The sequence below is a fragment of the Macaca thibetana genome, chromosome 9 (genome assembly GCF_024542745.1).
Source record: "Macaca thibetana thibetana isolate TM-01 chromosome 9, ASM2454274v1, whole genome shotgun sequence".
NCBI classification, from domain to species: Eukaryota; Metazoa; Chordata; class Mammalia; order Primates; family Cercopithecidae; genus Macaca; species Macaca thibetana.
In genome coordinates this window covers 91320643-91336256 of record NC_065586.1, presented here as the reverse complement: position 1 = coordinate 91336256, position 15614 = coordinate 91320643, and the positions used below count along the sequence as shown (strand labels likewise).

General features: G+C 45.4%; 1 protein-coding gene across 50 annotated transcripts in view; it reads left to right on the top strand.

The window, feature by feature from the left end:
- The window catches only part of SORBS1 (sorbin and SH3 domain containing 1), a 252695-nt gene that overhangs the window by 216330 nt on the left and 20751 nt on the right, over window positions 1-15614 (top strand). For 37 of the 50 annotated variants that reach the window (XM_050802768.1, XM_050802732.1, XM_050802744.1 and 34 more), the window contains 5 exons: window positions 661-707; window positions 5487-5601; window positions 5755-5880; window positions 7877-8071; window positions 9898-10671. In XM_050802768.1, the coding sequence (XP_050658725.1) occupies window positions 661-707; window positions 5487-5601; window positions 5755-5880; window positions 7877-8071; window positions 9898-10671 (1257 nt within the window). The remainder of the gene's footprint in view (window positions 1-660; window positions 708-5486; window positions 5602-5754; window positions 5881-7876; window positions 8072-9897; window positions 10672-15614) is intronic. The other 13 variants (XM_050802765.1, XM_050802763.1, XM_050802755.1 and 10 more) reach the window with 1 other exon arrangement.

Here is a 15614-nt window from a genome sequence, read left to right as displayed (position 1 = left end):
AGGAAGCTTTGTGTCAATGGAAACTGGGAGGTCCCTCCTGACTTAATGACACACTTGATCAGGAAGTGGAGAAGGGGCGGAGGCTGACTCGGACCTGGGCATCTGGGAAGAGAGGACTACCCAACAGGATTGGAAGTCTTGGCAGGAGTCATTTGAGCTCAGGGACCACTTTATCTGGCTTTTTGGATGAGGTCACAGACCGTAAGAAATATATGGAGTTGGAGATGATGTGAGAAGTGAGTCGGCGTTTCATCTACTTGCATATCATAATTTAAGCAAATAAATGTCCCTAAGGAATAAGGCAGTAGATAAGGAACATCTTAGGACTTCTGGCTGACTTTGTCTTTTGTTTGTTTGTTTTTTTAATAGCCATGGTCTGCATGTTTTGAGGAACTGGTACCTCAGCTTTGGGACCTTTCTAACCATCTCTTCCCCAGATCTGGTTGTTTTTAGGGGATTCTCATGCATGACATACATAGTTAACTAAACATTTATCTAGTATTCTACTAAGGTCAGACAAATGCAATTTTGCCCAGATTTCTACACTAGAACAAACTGGCTAGAGTGAATTTCTCTGCTTTGCTTTCTAGAAATTTGTGAAAATGTGTCCTTGTTGTACCTGAATCCTGATTTTAACTTGTCATTGTTTCTTATGTTCAGATGAGACCTGCCAGAGCCAAATTTGACTTTAAAGCTCAGACACTAAAGTAAGTGCTACCAGTTATATTTATTTATCTTTTTAGCTGTCTCTTTGAAACACAACAGTTTGTTTGTAGAGAAGAGTTGGAGAAATAACAATTACCAAAATTGTTGTTAAAAAAAAAAAGAACAAAACAGTAGTTCATAGAGTTTGCTATGTGCCAAACACTATTCAGAGTACTTTGCATATGTTAACTCATTATGGAGTGGGTGCTGTGATGATCCCCACTGTTCAAATGAAAAGGCCAAGGGACTATAAGGTTAAGGAACCTGCTCAAGCTGGTGTGAGAGAGTTGGAATTCAAACCTAGGCAGAGGTTGGGCTCTTATACCCTGTCCCACCCTGCCTCCTCCTATGTAGGGGCTCTATTTGCTTAAGTGGTGGCTTGATCTGACCCATCTTTTCTGTGGAAGGATCTAGACCAGTCTCTAGGGAGATAACTTTACCCATTTTGCTACAACATCCCAAGAGATTAAAGGCTTACATGAACCCACCGGAGACTAGCGTTTCTCTAAGTGTGTTCCTCAGAGTGCTAGCCCTATAAGATTTTTCTCAAAAAGGGAGTTCTGTTGTAGAATGAGTTGGGAAACAGTGCATGCTATATCTATACCTCCCACCCACTTTGAAGAAATACTTTGTTGATGGCATGTTAATAGCTCCAGAAGTCTTTCAAGAAAAGAACCTGAAACACGATTTGGGAAATGCTACCAAAGACTGGGTTCCATAAGGAAACAGCTGGCTTTTTATCTAATTATGGATTTAAATAGTCCATGAGTTCTCATTGGCAGCTAAAAGTACAATGGACAGTGGCCACCCCATTGTCCTGCAGATGGACGGTCATGCATCTGGTGATCAGAGGGAGAGCTCCCTGTCCTTAGATGCTGGGAAATGCTATGTGGAGCTAACCAACCATGGTTCTGATCTCCTCCATCCCACAAAATGAGTGACCAGGCCACAGTGTCTAGAACCTAGGCACAAATCTGGTATAGTTGGGTTTGTGTGTATTACTCCAGTCCTTTAGTTGGTCAGCTAAAGGAGGTGGCTGCGTACCATACTGCAAAGATTGCGAGCTTTAGAGTCAGGAAGTCCTGTGTTCAAATCCTGACTATGCCACTTACTATCTCTGTGAGTGTAGTCAAGTTATCAACTTCTCCCCCACTCAATTTTCTTTATCTGCAAGATACGGGTAAAAATGCCTCTCTTTCAGGGAAGCTGGGGTAATACCTGTAAAACATTTTGCGTAGTGTACCAAAATTTAGTGCTCAAAATATGTTATCCTCTTACCCCCCTTTTTTTAAACCAGACAAGATAACAGAGATATATAAATTAATTTGCAATTTAATTAATACACTTTTTCTTTGAATTGAGAAAGGTCTATGTAAGATTTATTAAATGGTCTAGTGATGATAATAGTACATTTTCCCAGATTTCATAAAGAGTCTTAAAACAACTTTTTTTTAGAGCAACCCCGTCAAATAGAACAGGTGAGAAAGCTTAGATCCACAGAAATTGTCACCTTTTATCAACATTGCTAATGCCGGAGAGAGGTTTCCTTCCTTCTGATTCCGTGTTTTCATCACGACATGCTGCCTCCAAAAAAAGTCCACAAAATTTAGTGAAAAAAGTAAATTCTAGCTCCATGGTCTTTTAAGCCCTTCAGTCACTTGGTTTTACATTTCCCCACAGTCAGTTACTCAAAAAAGCATGCTGCCGGGGCCAGGCGTAGTGGCTCATGCCTGTAATCCCAGCACTTTGGAAGGCCGAGGCTGGCAGATCACTTGAGGTCAGGAATTCAAGACCAGCCTGACCAACATGACAAAACCCTGTCTCTACCAAAAAATACAAAAATTAGTCGGGGCGTGGTGGCAAGTGCCTGTAATTCCAGCTACTCAAGAGTCTAAGGCATGAGAATTGCTTGAACCCAGGAGGTGGAGGTTGCAGTAAGCTAAGATCACGCCACTGCATTCCAGCCTGGGGAACAGAGTAAGACTCCGTCTAAAAAATTTTAACAAATAAAAAAAATAAAAAAAATAAAAAGCATGTTATGGAATACTTGGTTCAACAAAGTTAAACAAGTTTCTTTCCCCTGGGTCTTCTCAGAGCCTCTGCTGTGCTGATGTACACTGTGATGCTCAAAAAAAGATCTAAAGCGAATCATATTTCTCAAACCCTTTCACCAGCAGACCTGGTCGCATGGTTCTTTGGGAGCTAGGAGTATAGTCCACAGTAGTGGCAGAATAGGGCCCCAGGTTTCCCATGGTAGACTTCCATCAGCCACAACTACTGACCCCTCAGTTCCTCTCTCACACACAAGTGTATCCTTTGCTTAACAGTAGGACCATTACGCTCCCGCCCCCCTCCACAGCTGCAAGATACTTAGTATAGTAGAGTCAGGAGCCTGCAGGTCTCCACAGCAGTGAATATGCTGAGGGTCTTGCTCATCTATGTGCCTGTGGTTGGGGGTAAAGGAAGAGGGAATTCATAATGCCCCCCAAAGAGGGCTGTGGCAAAAATGTGGCCCGAGACATTCCTTCTCACAGAGACAAATGCCCACATCCCCTTTACAGACCTCTTGAGGGTTAGAATCCTGTCTGCTAATGTGAGACCCACAAAGGCTGCCTTGTGCTTTTATTCAGCACAGAATTGACTTTCTATAGATTTCCAGATGTGCCCTCATTGTTCGGCCAGCACCCCTCACATACCGTGGGACTTCCTGGCATCCTGCAAAGTGAGCACACCCCTTCCAAGTTACAATTGGAGACTTTTCCATCCTATTGGTTTGACACAAATGAAAAAGATCTAGGTCATTTTTTTTTAATTCAAGAAAATGTTATAATTTTAAAATTATTTAATTCAAGAAAAAGTTGTAAGGGCCAGGCGCAGTAGCTCACGCCTGTAATCCCAGCACTTTGGGAGGCCGAGGCGGGCGGATCACCTCAGGTTGGGAGTTCGAGACCAGCCTGACCAACTTGGAGAAACCCCATCTCTACTAAAAATACAAAATTAACTGGGCCTCGTGGCCCATGTCTGTAATCCCAGCTACTGGGGAGGCTGAGGCAGAAGAATAGCTTGAACCCGGGAGGCAGAGGTTGCCGTGAGCTGAGATCACACCATTGCACTCCAGCCTGGGCAACAAGAGCAAAATTCTTGTCTCAAAAAAAAAAAAAAAAGAAAACGTTCTAATTTTTATCCTTAAGTTTTCATTTTGTTTAAAATTTGCCTTTGTCTAACTTTTTTAAAAATAGAGTCCTGGTTAAAAATTAACATCATCTGGGCCAGGCGCGGTGGCTCACGCCTGTAATCCCAGCACTTTGGGAGGTCAAGGCAAGTGGATCATGAGGTCAGGAGTTCAAGACCAGCCTGACCAACATGGTGAAACCCCGTCTCTACAAAAAAAAAATTAGCCGGGCATGGTGGTACGTGCCTGTAGTCCCAGCTGCTCGGGAAGCTAAGGCAGGAGAATTGCTTGAACCTGGGAGGTGGAGGTTGCAGTGAGCTGAGATTGCACCACTGCACTCCAGCCTGGTGACAGAGTGAGACACTGTCTCAAAAACAAAAAATAATAATAATAATAATAATAATAATAACATCATCATTATTAAGGCAAACAAAAGAATGGATATGGAAAAGTTGCAAAGGGGCACAAAGAGCATTTGAAGGAAAATCTACTTTTCTTTCCAACATCACTTTTCCATGTTAAAAAGCAAAGGAATTAGGCCGGGCGCGGTGACTACATGCCTGTAATCTCAGCATTTTGGGGGAGACTGAGGCAGGAGGATCACTTGAGCCCAGGAGTTCAAGACCAGCCCGGGCAGCATGGCAAAACCCCATCTCTACGAAAATATATATGTAACAATTGGCCAGGCATGGTGGTGCATGCCTGTAGTCCCAGCTACTCAGGAGGCTGAAGTAGGAGAATCACTTGCGCCCAGGAGGTTGAGCCTGCAATGAGCCGTGATCATGCCACTTGCACTCCAGCCTGGGCAGCAGAATGAGACCTTGTCTCATGAAAAAAAGTAATGGAATTAACATTTATTTATTGAGTGTTACCTACCTGTACAACAGGCACCATCCTAGCTGTTTATTTTTAGTTCGTTGAAGCATTCTCCAGCAACTCTGAGTTAGCTCCAAGTTCAGCTAAAGAAACAGTGTCTCAGATTAAGTATTGTGTCCCTGGTCCCAGAGCTACTAAATTTCAGAACTGGGTTTTGGACCAGATCTGCCTAACTTCAGAACCTTTCTACTGCATGATGATACAAAGACGGATGGTAAAATGGATGGGTGGACAAATGGTGAAATTGATGGAATGATAGAAGGATGCCAATATATCACAAATAATTTGAGGGCAATTTAAAGCAACGAAAGCATGTCCTGCTAGGGCATAGTAGAGGATAGTGAAGGTATCCAGAAGGAGACACTTTTCTTCGTTTAATAAACATCAGTTAAGGCAGCTGAGTGCATTGCTGTGTGTTGCATAAATATTCTGAGCATAAGACAGCATTCACAAAAAATGCATTTAGAAAACCACAAATTAATAAGGCCTCTGAGCACTTTCAAGGGCTAGTCAATTTGAATGTTAACATCCATCCTGCAAAAGACTGGAAAAATGCCAAATGTGATGTAATTTCCTGAATAGTGGGGTTCTTACTTCCAAATATGGAGTCCCCTCTCTGGAATTTGTACCCTTTGACCCCACTTAAAAGTCTTCTTTTGCTACAAAACTGAAGTGTCTTAATCTTACACATACTGAAACATCTGCTAAAATGCCGTTGACCCTCTGTCGACAGGGAGCTTCCTCTGCAGAAGGGAGATATTGTTTACATTTATAAGCAAATTGATCAGAACTGGTATGAAGGAGAACACCACGGCCGGGTGGGAATCTTCCCACGCACCTATATTGAGGTACCGCAGCCCCTTTTCTTTCTAAGGAAAAGCCTGACTGTGCCCAAAGCACCATTTATTTACTAAATGCTTATGTTTTGTTTCCTCCTTTTCCTCTTGTTTCCCTGCTTTCTTCTCTTCCCTTGTTCTCTTTTACCTGTTTCCCTTTCTCAGCTTCTTCCTCCTGCTGAGAAGGCTCAGCCCAAAAAGTTGACACCAGTGCAGGTTTTGGAATATGGAGAAGCTATTGCTAAGTTTAACTTTAATGGTGATACACAGGTAGAAATGTCCTTCAGAAAGGTAAGCTGCCCTTCTCATGCCTTGCTTTGGGGCTCTCTTGGATGGCACAGCTATGTGGGGAAGTGTGGTGTTGCTATCACATCCCAGTCTGGGCGTGCTATCTGTACCCTTAAGAGAAGTATGCTAATCAATAATTGCATTAAGGGCTGGGCACGGTGGCTCACGCCTGTAATCCCAGCACTTTGGGAGGCCGAAGTGGTTAGATCACTTGAGGTCAGTTTGAGACTAGCCTGGCCAACATGGTGAAACCCCGTCTCTACTAAAAATACAAAAATTAGCTGGGCATGGTAGTGGGTTCCTGTAATCCCAGCTACTCAGGAGGCTGAGGCAGGAGAATCATTTGAACCTGGGAGACAGAGGTTGCAGTGAGCTGAGATTACTCCACTGCTCTCCAACCTGGGCAATAGGGTGAGACTCTATCTCAAAAAAAAAAAAAAAAAAAAAAAAGAATTGCATTAAGGCTTGTAATCCCAGCACTTTGGGAAACCAAGATAGGAGGCTCACTTAAGGCCAGGGGTTCAAGACCAGCCTGAGCAACATAGCAAGACCCCATCTCTATTGAAGAAAAAAGCTAAAAGAATTGCATTAAGGGCAATTGGAGAATTTTCTGAGGTAAGGTATTTTTAAAATAAACCCTAGGCTAATGTCAGGGTTTAACTGTATTGAGCTCACTGATTAAAGATAGTATTTCTGGAGTCTTAGACATCTTTTATAAGCTGTTTTCAACCAACACTTACCAACTAATGATGTGATAATGCACTGTGTTGGGGACTGGGTTTTACAATATATTGGTGTGATCTAGTGGAAGAAACAGGTGCATTGATACCAGGAGAAGTTTGAAAAGCTTTGAACCCAAAAGGCACAAACCAGCTGTGCAGAATGTGGGAGTTAAATACTTTTTCCAAGCCACCATTTTCTTATAGAAAATAATGAAGATAGATGGCTCTCCCCTAGGTGGTTGTAAGAGACTTAGGTGAAACAGCTTATGTGAAGCCCCCAGCATGACACATGGTATCTGGTTTGTGCTTAGTAAACAGGAGATGCCAGTATCATTATCATCACCGTCATGCTTATTCAGATGCAATTACACTGTGCAGAGAAGTTCTTCTTTCCAGAATCCAAACACTCTACCTGGCAAAATTCTCTGGCTTCCTAAAGTTACTAAGTTACTGATTTTATTGAGGATTGAGGGAAGTGAGCACATGGGTTAGAAAAAGATGAACCATCTTATGTAACACTGGAAGCAACCCAATTTGCCCTACAGCAGGGGATCAGTAATTAAATCATTATATGTGTGTGCAACAGAATACCCTGCAGTGGTCCATTAAGCTGTGCAATGCCATTAAAAATCTAGAATTCTATTTTTTGATAAAGAAGGAGGTTTACTATGTACTATTAAGTATTTTTTAAAAAGCAAGTTGGAAAAGTATGGAAATACAGTTTATACTCAATTTTTATAAGAAAAAATATGTGAGGTTTAATTCACATGCGTAGAAGTAAATCTGGGAAGTCCATATGCCAAATATTAATAGTGTTTATCCCCAAATGACTATGTGATGGGTGAAGATTGTTTTCTGCTTTATGTTTGTGTTCTGATTTTTCTATAATGATACATTATAAGTATTTATAATTCTACAAAAGAAAGAAAAAGAGAAACCCCCCAAAATCTTTGCCTTAGAGATGAAGATTGGATATCTGTTTCACATTAAATGAGTCAAAAACACTATATTTGTTCCCTGGCTTAGGGGCACAAATCTGATGTTCTCCTTTACTAAAATACTTAAAGAACCAAGGTAAACTTCCCAGCATCAAGGTAGCTCCTCTGCCATTAGCATCCTCATCCCAGTGGTGGTAATTCCCTCCGGGTTCAGCAGGGAATGTTTTTGCTGAGCTAAGAATGTGGTAAACAATGCAGGACATTGAAGCATGCAGGCAGAGGCCCCAGGCATGCAGAGGCATGCTAGGACAAGGACCCTGTCTTTGCTGTGTCTTCCAGGGTGAGAGGATAACACTGCTCCGGCAGGTAGATGAGAACTGGTACGAAGGGAGGATCCCAGGGACATCCCGACAAGGCATCTTCCCCATCACCTATGTGGATGTGATCAAGCGGCCACTGGTGAAAAACCCTGTGGATTACATGGACCTGCCTTTCTCTGCCTCCCCAAGTCGCAGTGCCACTGCAAGCCCTCAGGTATCTAAGCTTCTCGTCACTGGTTTTCATACTCAGCGTGTGAGTTTTCTTCGTCAACAGTGCTGTTGGCACACAGCCTCTCTGGGGAGGTTTTTGAGCACTGCAATTAAAAACTGTCTGCAGGAGGCCGGGTGTGGTAGCTCACACCTGTAATCCCAGCACTTTGGGAGGCTGAGGTGGGTGAATCACCTGAGGTCAGGAGTTCGAGATCAGCCTGGCCAACATGGTGAAACCCTGTCTCTACTAAAAATTCAAAAATCAAAAAAAGATGGCGGGCGCCCGTAGTCCCAGCTACTCGGGAGGCTGAGGCAGGAGAATTGCTTGAACCCGGGAGGCGGAGGTTGCAGTGAGCTGAGATCACGCCACTGCACTCTAGCCTGGGCGACAGAGTGAGACTCTGTCTCAAAAAAAAAAAAAAAAAAAAAAACTGCAGGAAAGCAGACTGTACACTGGACTTTGTCTTCATGCATACAAATGGCCTTTTCCAGTGCTTGGTTGAAGATATATTATCTCAGAGGAAAAGAAAGAGTCAGATAATTGCTCTGGGAATAAAGTGACTAGGGAAAGAGAAACAAGAGCCTTTATCAGTTGGTCCCTCCTGGGTGAAGCTGTTGGTGTGGGGACCACCACTGTGTCATAAATCCCATGGTCCAAATGTGGTCCTCAGTCATCTTGGCCAAAGTTGGCCTGCAGAAGACAAAGGCTGAAAGAGAGACTTACACCTTCTTCTCGTCAGCCACGTAGACCAGGTCCAAAGTGTTTGCATTCACCGGAACCAGGTTGACTGGAACAAGTAACTTATAGCATCTCAGTCTCAGTGGGCTGAAAGGATGTAGGTTTATAGGCATGGTAAGATGTTGGCTCTCCCAAACATTAATTATGAATAAACTTGTTTAGAAATATAAACTATTCCAAACTGATCCCCACTTTCCCAAAGCCAAGAAAATGTCAGAACCTTGAGTTCAGGGTGATATGGTGGGGGTGACATCCTGTGAAAAAGTCCAGCCAAACCACCATGTATGTTGTAAGGAGGTTGGCAGAGGAACAAGAGTAGGACCTGGGGGCCCAGGTTGACCCTGAGACGATGCCTCTTGTCTAGTCCTCTAATTGTTTCCTCCTCTGACACCTGCTCATCACTGACCCCAGTAGAGGGTTCTTGGCAGAAAGCATTAAACAGGCTGACCCAGGGCTTCCTGCACAGTGACAGCCGCATCCTGTTGTCTTATAGGACAGGGTGTGTGACTGGGGCGGGACATTCTGCTTTGTAAGGATGCAGAGAACTCGGCTACATTTTTCACTTGACTGTAGCCAAGAGTGATTGTAAAACAAAACTAGTACACTACTCATACTCCTCTCTGGAAGACTCTGCTGAGCTCCCAGAGGAAATAAAACCTCAGGGAAGGGCCATGGCAGTGCGGGGCCACCTTTCCCCATGGTTCCGGGTCAGGGATCTGGATGCACGGGGGCTGGGATAGGGAGCTTCCAGTGGGTCCCTTTGAAACTCCAATTCTGCAAAGCAGGCCGGCCTCATCCGTCACTACTCTGACGGGAACCTTTCTCCATCTCCACACCTGTGGCTGCTTCCTCCACCCACTGCCTGCACACATCAGGCTCACGTTCGCACATGCTCACATGCACACTCACCCATCCTGGTTTCTCCCCAGATGTAACCCAAGGATTTCCTTTTTGGACACCAGAGTGTCCTTGCTCATCCTCTCCATTTCATTCCTCTTTATATACCCCTTGTGATTATTTTCCTTCTTTTTCCTTTATGCTGACACTTGTACCTTTTGCTTCTTTCTTTTGTTTTCCTCTCTCTTCTTAAGTTTTCCAGTCACAGCAAGCTCATCACGCCAGCACCCTCATCTCTGCCCCACTCCCGCCGAGCCCTGTCCCCTGAGATGCACGCCGTCACCTCTGAGTGGATCTCGCTGACTGTGGGGGTCCCAGGCAGGCGTTCTCTGGCCCTGACCCCACCCTTGCCTCCTCTGCCAGAGGCTTCTATCTATAACACTGACCACCTCGCCTTGTCACCAAGGGCCGGTCCCTCCCTGTCTCTCAGCCTCCCCCATTTGAGTTGGTCAGATCGTCCCACCCCACGGTCAGTAGCTTCTCCACTGGCCCTACCTTCCCCACACAAAACCTACGCCCTAGCACCCGCTTCCCAGGCCTCCCTTCACATGAATGGAGACGGTGGTGTCCACACGCCATCTTCAGGCATCCACCAAGATAGCTTCTTGCAGCTGCCACTGGGGAGCTCTGATAGTGTCATCTCCCAGCTTAGTGATGCCTTTAGCAGCCAGAGCAAGAGGCAGCCATGGCGCGAAGAGAGTGGACAATATGAGAGGAAAGCAGAGAGGGAGGCAGGCCAGAGAGGCCCTGGCGGACCCGAGATCTCTAAGAAGAGCTGCTTGAAGCCTTCAGACGTGGTCAGGTGCCTGAGTACTGAACACAGACTCTCAGATCTCAACACCCCTGAGGAGAGCCGGCCCGGCAAGCCCCTGGGTAGCGCTTTTCCAGGAAGTGAGGCTGAGCAGACAGAGCGGCATAGAGGTGGCGAGCAGGCGGGGAGGAAAGCTGCTCGGAGAGGTGGGAGCCAGGTAGGACTGCAGCATGCCGCGTGTGCACTTGGCGTCTCACTTGGCAGGGTGGGCTGCACGTCTTGCCCCGGTCCATCTATGGAGGCCAAGTGAATGCTGGTGAGACCATTTGCTTGCCTCGGGAGCAAAGAGATGGCCCCGGAGGGAATGGGGGGACATGAATTCAGGTGCCAGGGCTGGATACAGTTGGAGGGAAAGGACAGGCTGTATCTGACCACTTGAGGTCATTCGGAAGTTATCTCTACTTTGAATGCCTCCTGGCCTGCTGCAAGGGCCTCTGAGAAGGCAGACCTTCCTCACGTCCCACGTATGCCTTGGAGATGACCCTCGGTTTGCTTTGACTAACACAGCTGAGAACACCAGGCTTTGGTGTGGTGGTGTGGTTTGCTTTTATGTAAGATGCACTTTGTTTCCATAACCCATGGTGCTCTGCTAGTGCTCGGTTCTGTCAGGTCTTTGTCCTGTCTCGTGTTTGTGTGGGCGCGCGGGGCCTTTGTTTGCCACACAACAAAGGTGTTTTGGTTCTGGAGAGGAGAATGCAGGTCTCCTGGGGCCCTGACTGGCATGGGGTATCCTTGAGTAGGCATGCCAGGTTTTTGGGTGAGTGTCCCATCTTCTCTCTGGGTCAGCTACAAAGAGTGCAGCATTTGGGCAAAGGTAGCCTTAGGGTGTTTTGAGACCTGAAAATTTTTTTGGAGACATGAAATTAGCAACTAAACAAATCACAATTCTGATTTTGGCTATGCTGTTTACTACTGCTAAAGTCAAAGACTTAAGCAACTCCTCTGAAGCAACCAGGTTTGAATGCCAGCTCCACCTCTTACTGTCTAGTGACTTGGGAGTTACTTCCCCTCTCTGAGACTCAGTTTCCTCATCTGTAAAATGGGGATGATAGCACCTACGTCAAAGACTGGTTGAGTACAAGGGCTTATGATCCTGGGAACATGGTCAGCACTTTATAAATGGAAGTGATAGAGCCACCATCTTGGGTGATCTAGAACTGCTTCTAGAACTGAGAATATTCTTAGAACCTCCTTAGACCCAGATCGAGTTCCTGAAGATGTCTGCAAGCCATTTATTAAGTATCTAGTATGTATGATGTCTACAGTAAATAGTGCTTAACCCTTAGGCTTGCAACCTCAGTTTCCCTTTGAGGCTGTAGTTATTCCGTCTATGAATAAGACCTGCAGGTAGCAGCCTCTGGGCAGAGTACAAGGGTCATTTGTCTCTCCTCTTGAGGACCCTAAGTTCAAGCCTCCTCAAAACAAGGAGGAGCCTACAAACATAGCAATACCACCAGGGCAATAATAGAGGCATGCTTGGGGGACACAGGAGCACAGAGGCTTGAGACACACTAGGCCAGACTTCCAGCTCCAGCCAAGCACATGTGGGCCCATGGGTGGGCCAGCACATCAGGAGTAGGGATCACTGAGGGTGAGCCAGCATGGGGTAGTTTATAAGAAATCAGGCTTAGTCTTTTGCTAGAAAGCCACTTAACCTCTCACATGCAAAACAGGAGTGGAGGCAGTCCATCGCTTGTAGGGCAAGGATTCAATGAGGTAATTAATGGAAGTTGGTGCTTGGCACGTGCCAAGGCTCCATATGTGGGATCTCCCGCTGCTGTGTGGGGCCATAGGAAAGCAGCAATACCTGGCAAAGGCTTTGCCTGGCCCTGGAACAGGTTGAGGAAAAAATAGAAGAGGTGGTAAAGTGGCTAGCTGAAAAGAATTAAACGTCTCTGACACAGGAATAATTCTATAAACGTTCTAAGTCAACCCAAGGCACCCGAGGACATCCTTATCGTCAGTGTTGAGTCATCATCCCGGCCCAATTCCAAGATCCTGTGTGTATAGGAAGTGCGCACGGTGCCGGATCTCCGAGTAAGGTTAGGAGTATACGCTTCCTGCTTCCTAAGGCAGGATAGGAGTGGAGTAGCTGGCAACACTGAAGATTATGTTGATTGGAAAGTCAGGCTTGTTGAAACTTGGTGTTCCTTTCTTGGTGGGCCTCCAGACCCCAAGTGTACCACTTCCTGTCCCCTCCCTTCCTTCTGACCTCCTGGCACAAGCCCCTTTTCCATGGGTGTGCCCAGGCTGTGGCCTGGGGCTCGCTCCCCCTTGAGAGCTGGCATTTGTGTGAAAAGGGCTGCGCCCACACCTCCCCTTTAGCCACCTCACTTTCCCCTCCTGTGGCTGGAGCAGGAGCTGACAACTCTGGAAACGGGGTCCTTCGGAAGAGGCTCCTGTGTCTTGGGCCCCCTTTGGGTGACAGACATGCTAAAAATGGAAAGGACTTATATGACAACTGTTCTCTGGCAGCCCCATCAGAATGACGTGACCACAGGCTGTTGCTTATTTGGAAAAATGCATTCCGGACCAGTTTGCGTATCAAGAGAACTGTCAGCCATTATGATCCTTGCTGAACTAAAGAGCTGAAACAAAAGTTCACTTTTATTATAGGTATTGGGGAGGTAGGTTGAGAATCTGACCAATGAGAGGGAATTTTACCTGAGAACCTTAAATGAAAAGATATTCTGAAATGTTATGATCATTTACTCTTTGAAGCATTTAGGATATTTCAGGCAGTTTGCTGCAAGAGATAGAGAGGGGTGAACATCATCAGGGCTTCCATTTAGATGTAACTTCTAGGAAGCTGTTGGGGCCAAGGGAAAGTTTCCCTTTTGTCCTTTGAAGTTTCCCTAAAAATTACTGATAAGAAGCAAAAAAATTTTTTTCTTTTCTTTCTTTTCTTTTTTTTTTCTTTTTTTTTTTTTTTGAGTCAAGGTCTCACTCTGTCATCCAGGCTGGAGTGCAATGGCACAATCTCATTGCAACCTCTGCCCCCAGATTCAAGACTTCTTCTACCTCAGCCTCCTCGAGTAGCTGGGACTACAGGCACATGCCACCATGTCCAGGTAATTTTTGTTTTGTTTGGTAGAGACGGGGTTTCACCATGTTGGTCAGGCTGGTCTCAGACTCCTGACCTCAAGTGATCCTCCCGCCTCGGCCTCCTTGGATTACAGGCATGAGCAACCACACCCGGCCAAGAAGCAAATTAATAGGAGAAAAGGCATACAGTTTTATGTGACATAGGAGCCTTCAGAATGAAGACCCAACCCCCCAATGGAGTGCAGAAGCTTATACCATCTTGAGGTTCCAGAAGAATGGGGGCTCAGAGGATGGCCAAAGACAGGTTATGGTGGTAAATCAGATTTTAAGCAGCAAGACACGTTATGGGAGGGAGAAAAGTAAGACTTGGCTAGCAAAGGGGGTCTTGTTATTTAGATGAAAGCTCACAGGTAGCAGCCTCAGAGAGAATAGATGGTAAATGTTTCTTTTAGGCCTTTAAAGGTGTCAGCCTGTCAGTTCATCTTTTCTAGATCTAGACAAGGGAAAGCCTCAGAGAAAACCTGGCTGCATCAGTGCAGATTTTTCTCTATAAATACAAATCTCCTGCACAAAAGACAGCTTTGCAGAGCTACCTGTTTTTGCTGGCTCTCTGACAGCCATCCCAAAATATGTCAAAAAATATATTTTGGAGTAAAATATTCTGATTTCCTTTAACACCTTTCCTGACAGCCTCCCCCACCCCTGCATGAGTGGATTCAGTGCTCTGACTTTGTGCTGCCACAGCCCCTGCAATGGTCCGAGTGAGTGAGCCTCTCTCAGCCCCCTTTGCTTCCCTGTGTTCCCATAAAGTATCAGTGCTCCAAGGGCAAGACCATGATACCTGATGTATGGAAGGCACTCAGTGAATATTTGTTGAATGAAAGAAAAGGCAAGCCAGACACCTGTAATCTGGGATTACAGGTGGCTTACACCTGTAATCCCAGCACTTCAGGAGCCTGAGGCAGGCGGATCTCTTGAGGTCAGGAGTTTGAGACCAGCCAGCATAGGGAAACCCCATCTCTTCTAAAAATACAAAAATCTCTTCTAAAAAATAAAAAAAATCAGCTGTGCGTGGTGGTGCATGCCTGTAATCCCAGCTACTTGGTAGGCTGAGGTGGGAGAATCACTTGAACTCAGGAAGCAGAGATTGCAGTGAGCAGAGATAGGGCCACTGCACTCCAGCCTGGGTGACAGAGCAAGACCCTGTCTCAAAAAAAAAAAAAGAAAGAAAGAAAGAAAGAAAGAAAAGACAAACAATGACTGACCCCAACTAAAGGAGTTTAGGATCTCCAACAGGGGAGTAAGATCTGTTCCCAAATAATTATAATGCAAATAAGGAAAGAGAGTCACAAACTACACCCCCTGGAAGATCAAGATGGGGAGAAATAATAACAAGGGAGGAAGGTGGTTGTCTGGAAACCTCAGGAAAAAAAATGCTGGGCAGGATGTCAGAGCCCCAGCACGAGGAGGTGGTTGACTTGAGTGTTGGTAAGAAAAATTGACTGATAACAGTATAGGTTTGAAGAAGGAAAGTTTATTAGAAAGAAAGAATACTGCAAAAGGGTGCAGCAGGGCACTCAGTGAGAGAGGACTGAGCGCACTGTGGTGGATTTTCTTCAGGAGTGTTTATGGACCTTAAGGCGGAAGCTTAGGGGCAATTTGGACCATACTGGCCACATAGGTCATAAATGATTACATCTGTAGATGTTTTGGTGCCTTAATGTCAGCAAGGGTTGCACAATGAGTTTCAGCATGCCATTCCAGAGATGTGTAGAAATTCTAGTTACTTATAAATTTGGAGGGAAAGAAATCTGGGACCAGATGCCTGCTTTAAATGATAGGGAAGTCTAATTACTTCTGATTTTCCCAGATAAAGAATTTGGCCTGTTTGATGGTCACCAGGTGGTCATTGCTCCCTTCTAAATTCCTCAGATAAGGAGTTTTTGCCTCTGGGGCCTGCTGGATGGTCACCAGGTGATTTTGCTCTCCTCAAAAAAGTAGCATTTAATCTGAGCCTTAAAGAATAAGAGTTTTTCTCACAGGTGTACAACAGGA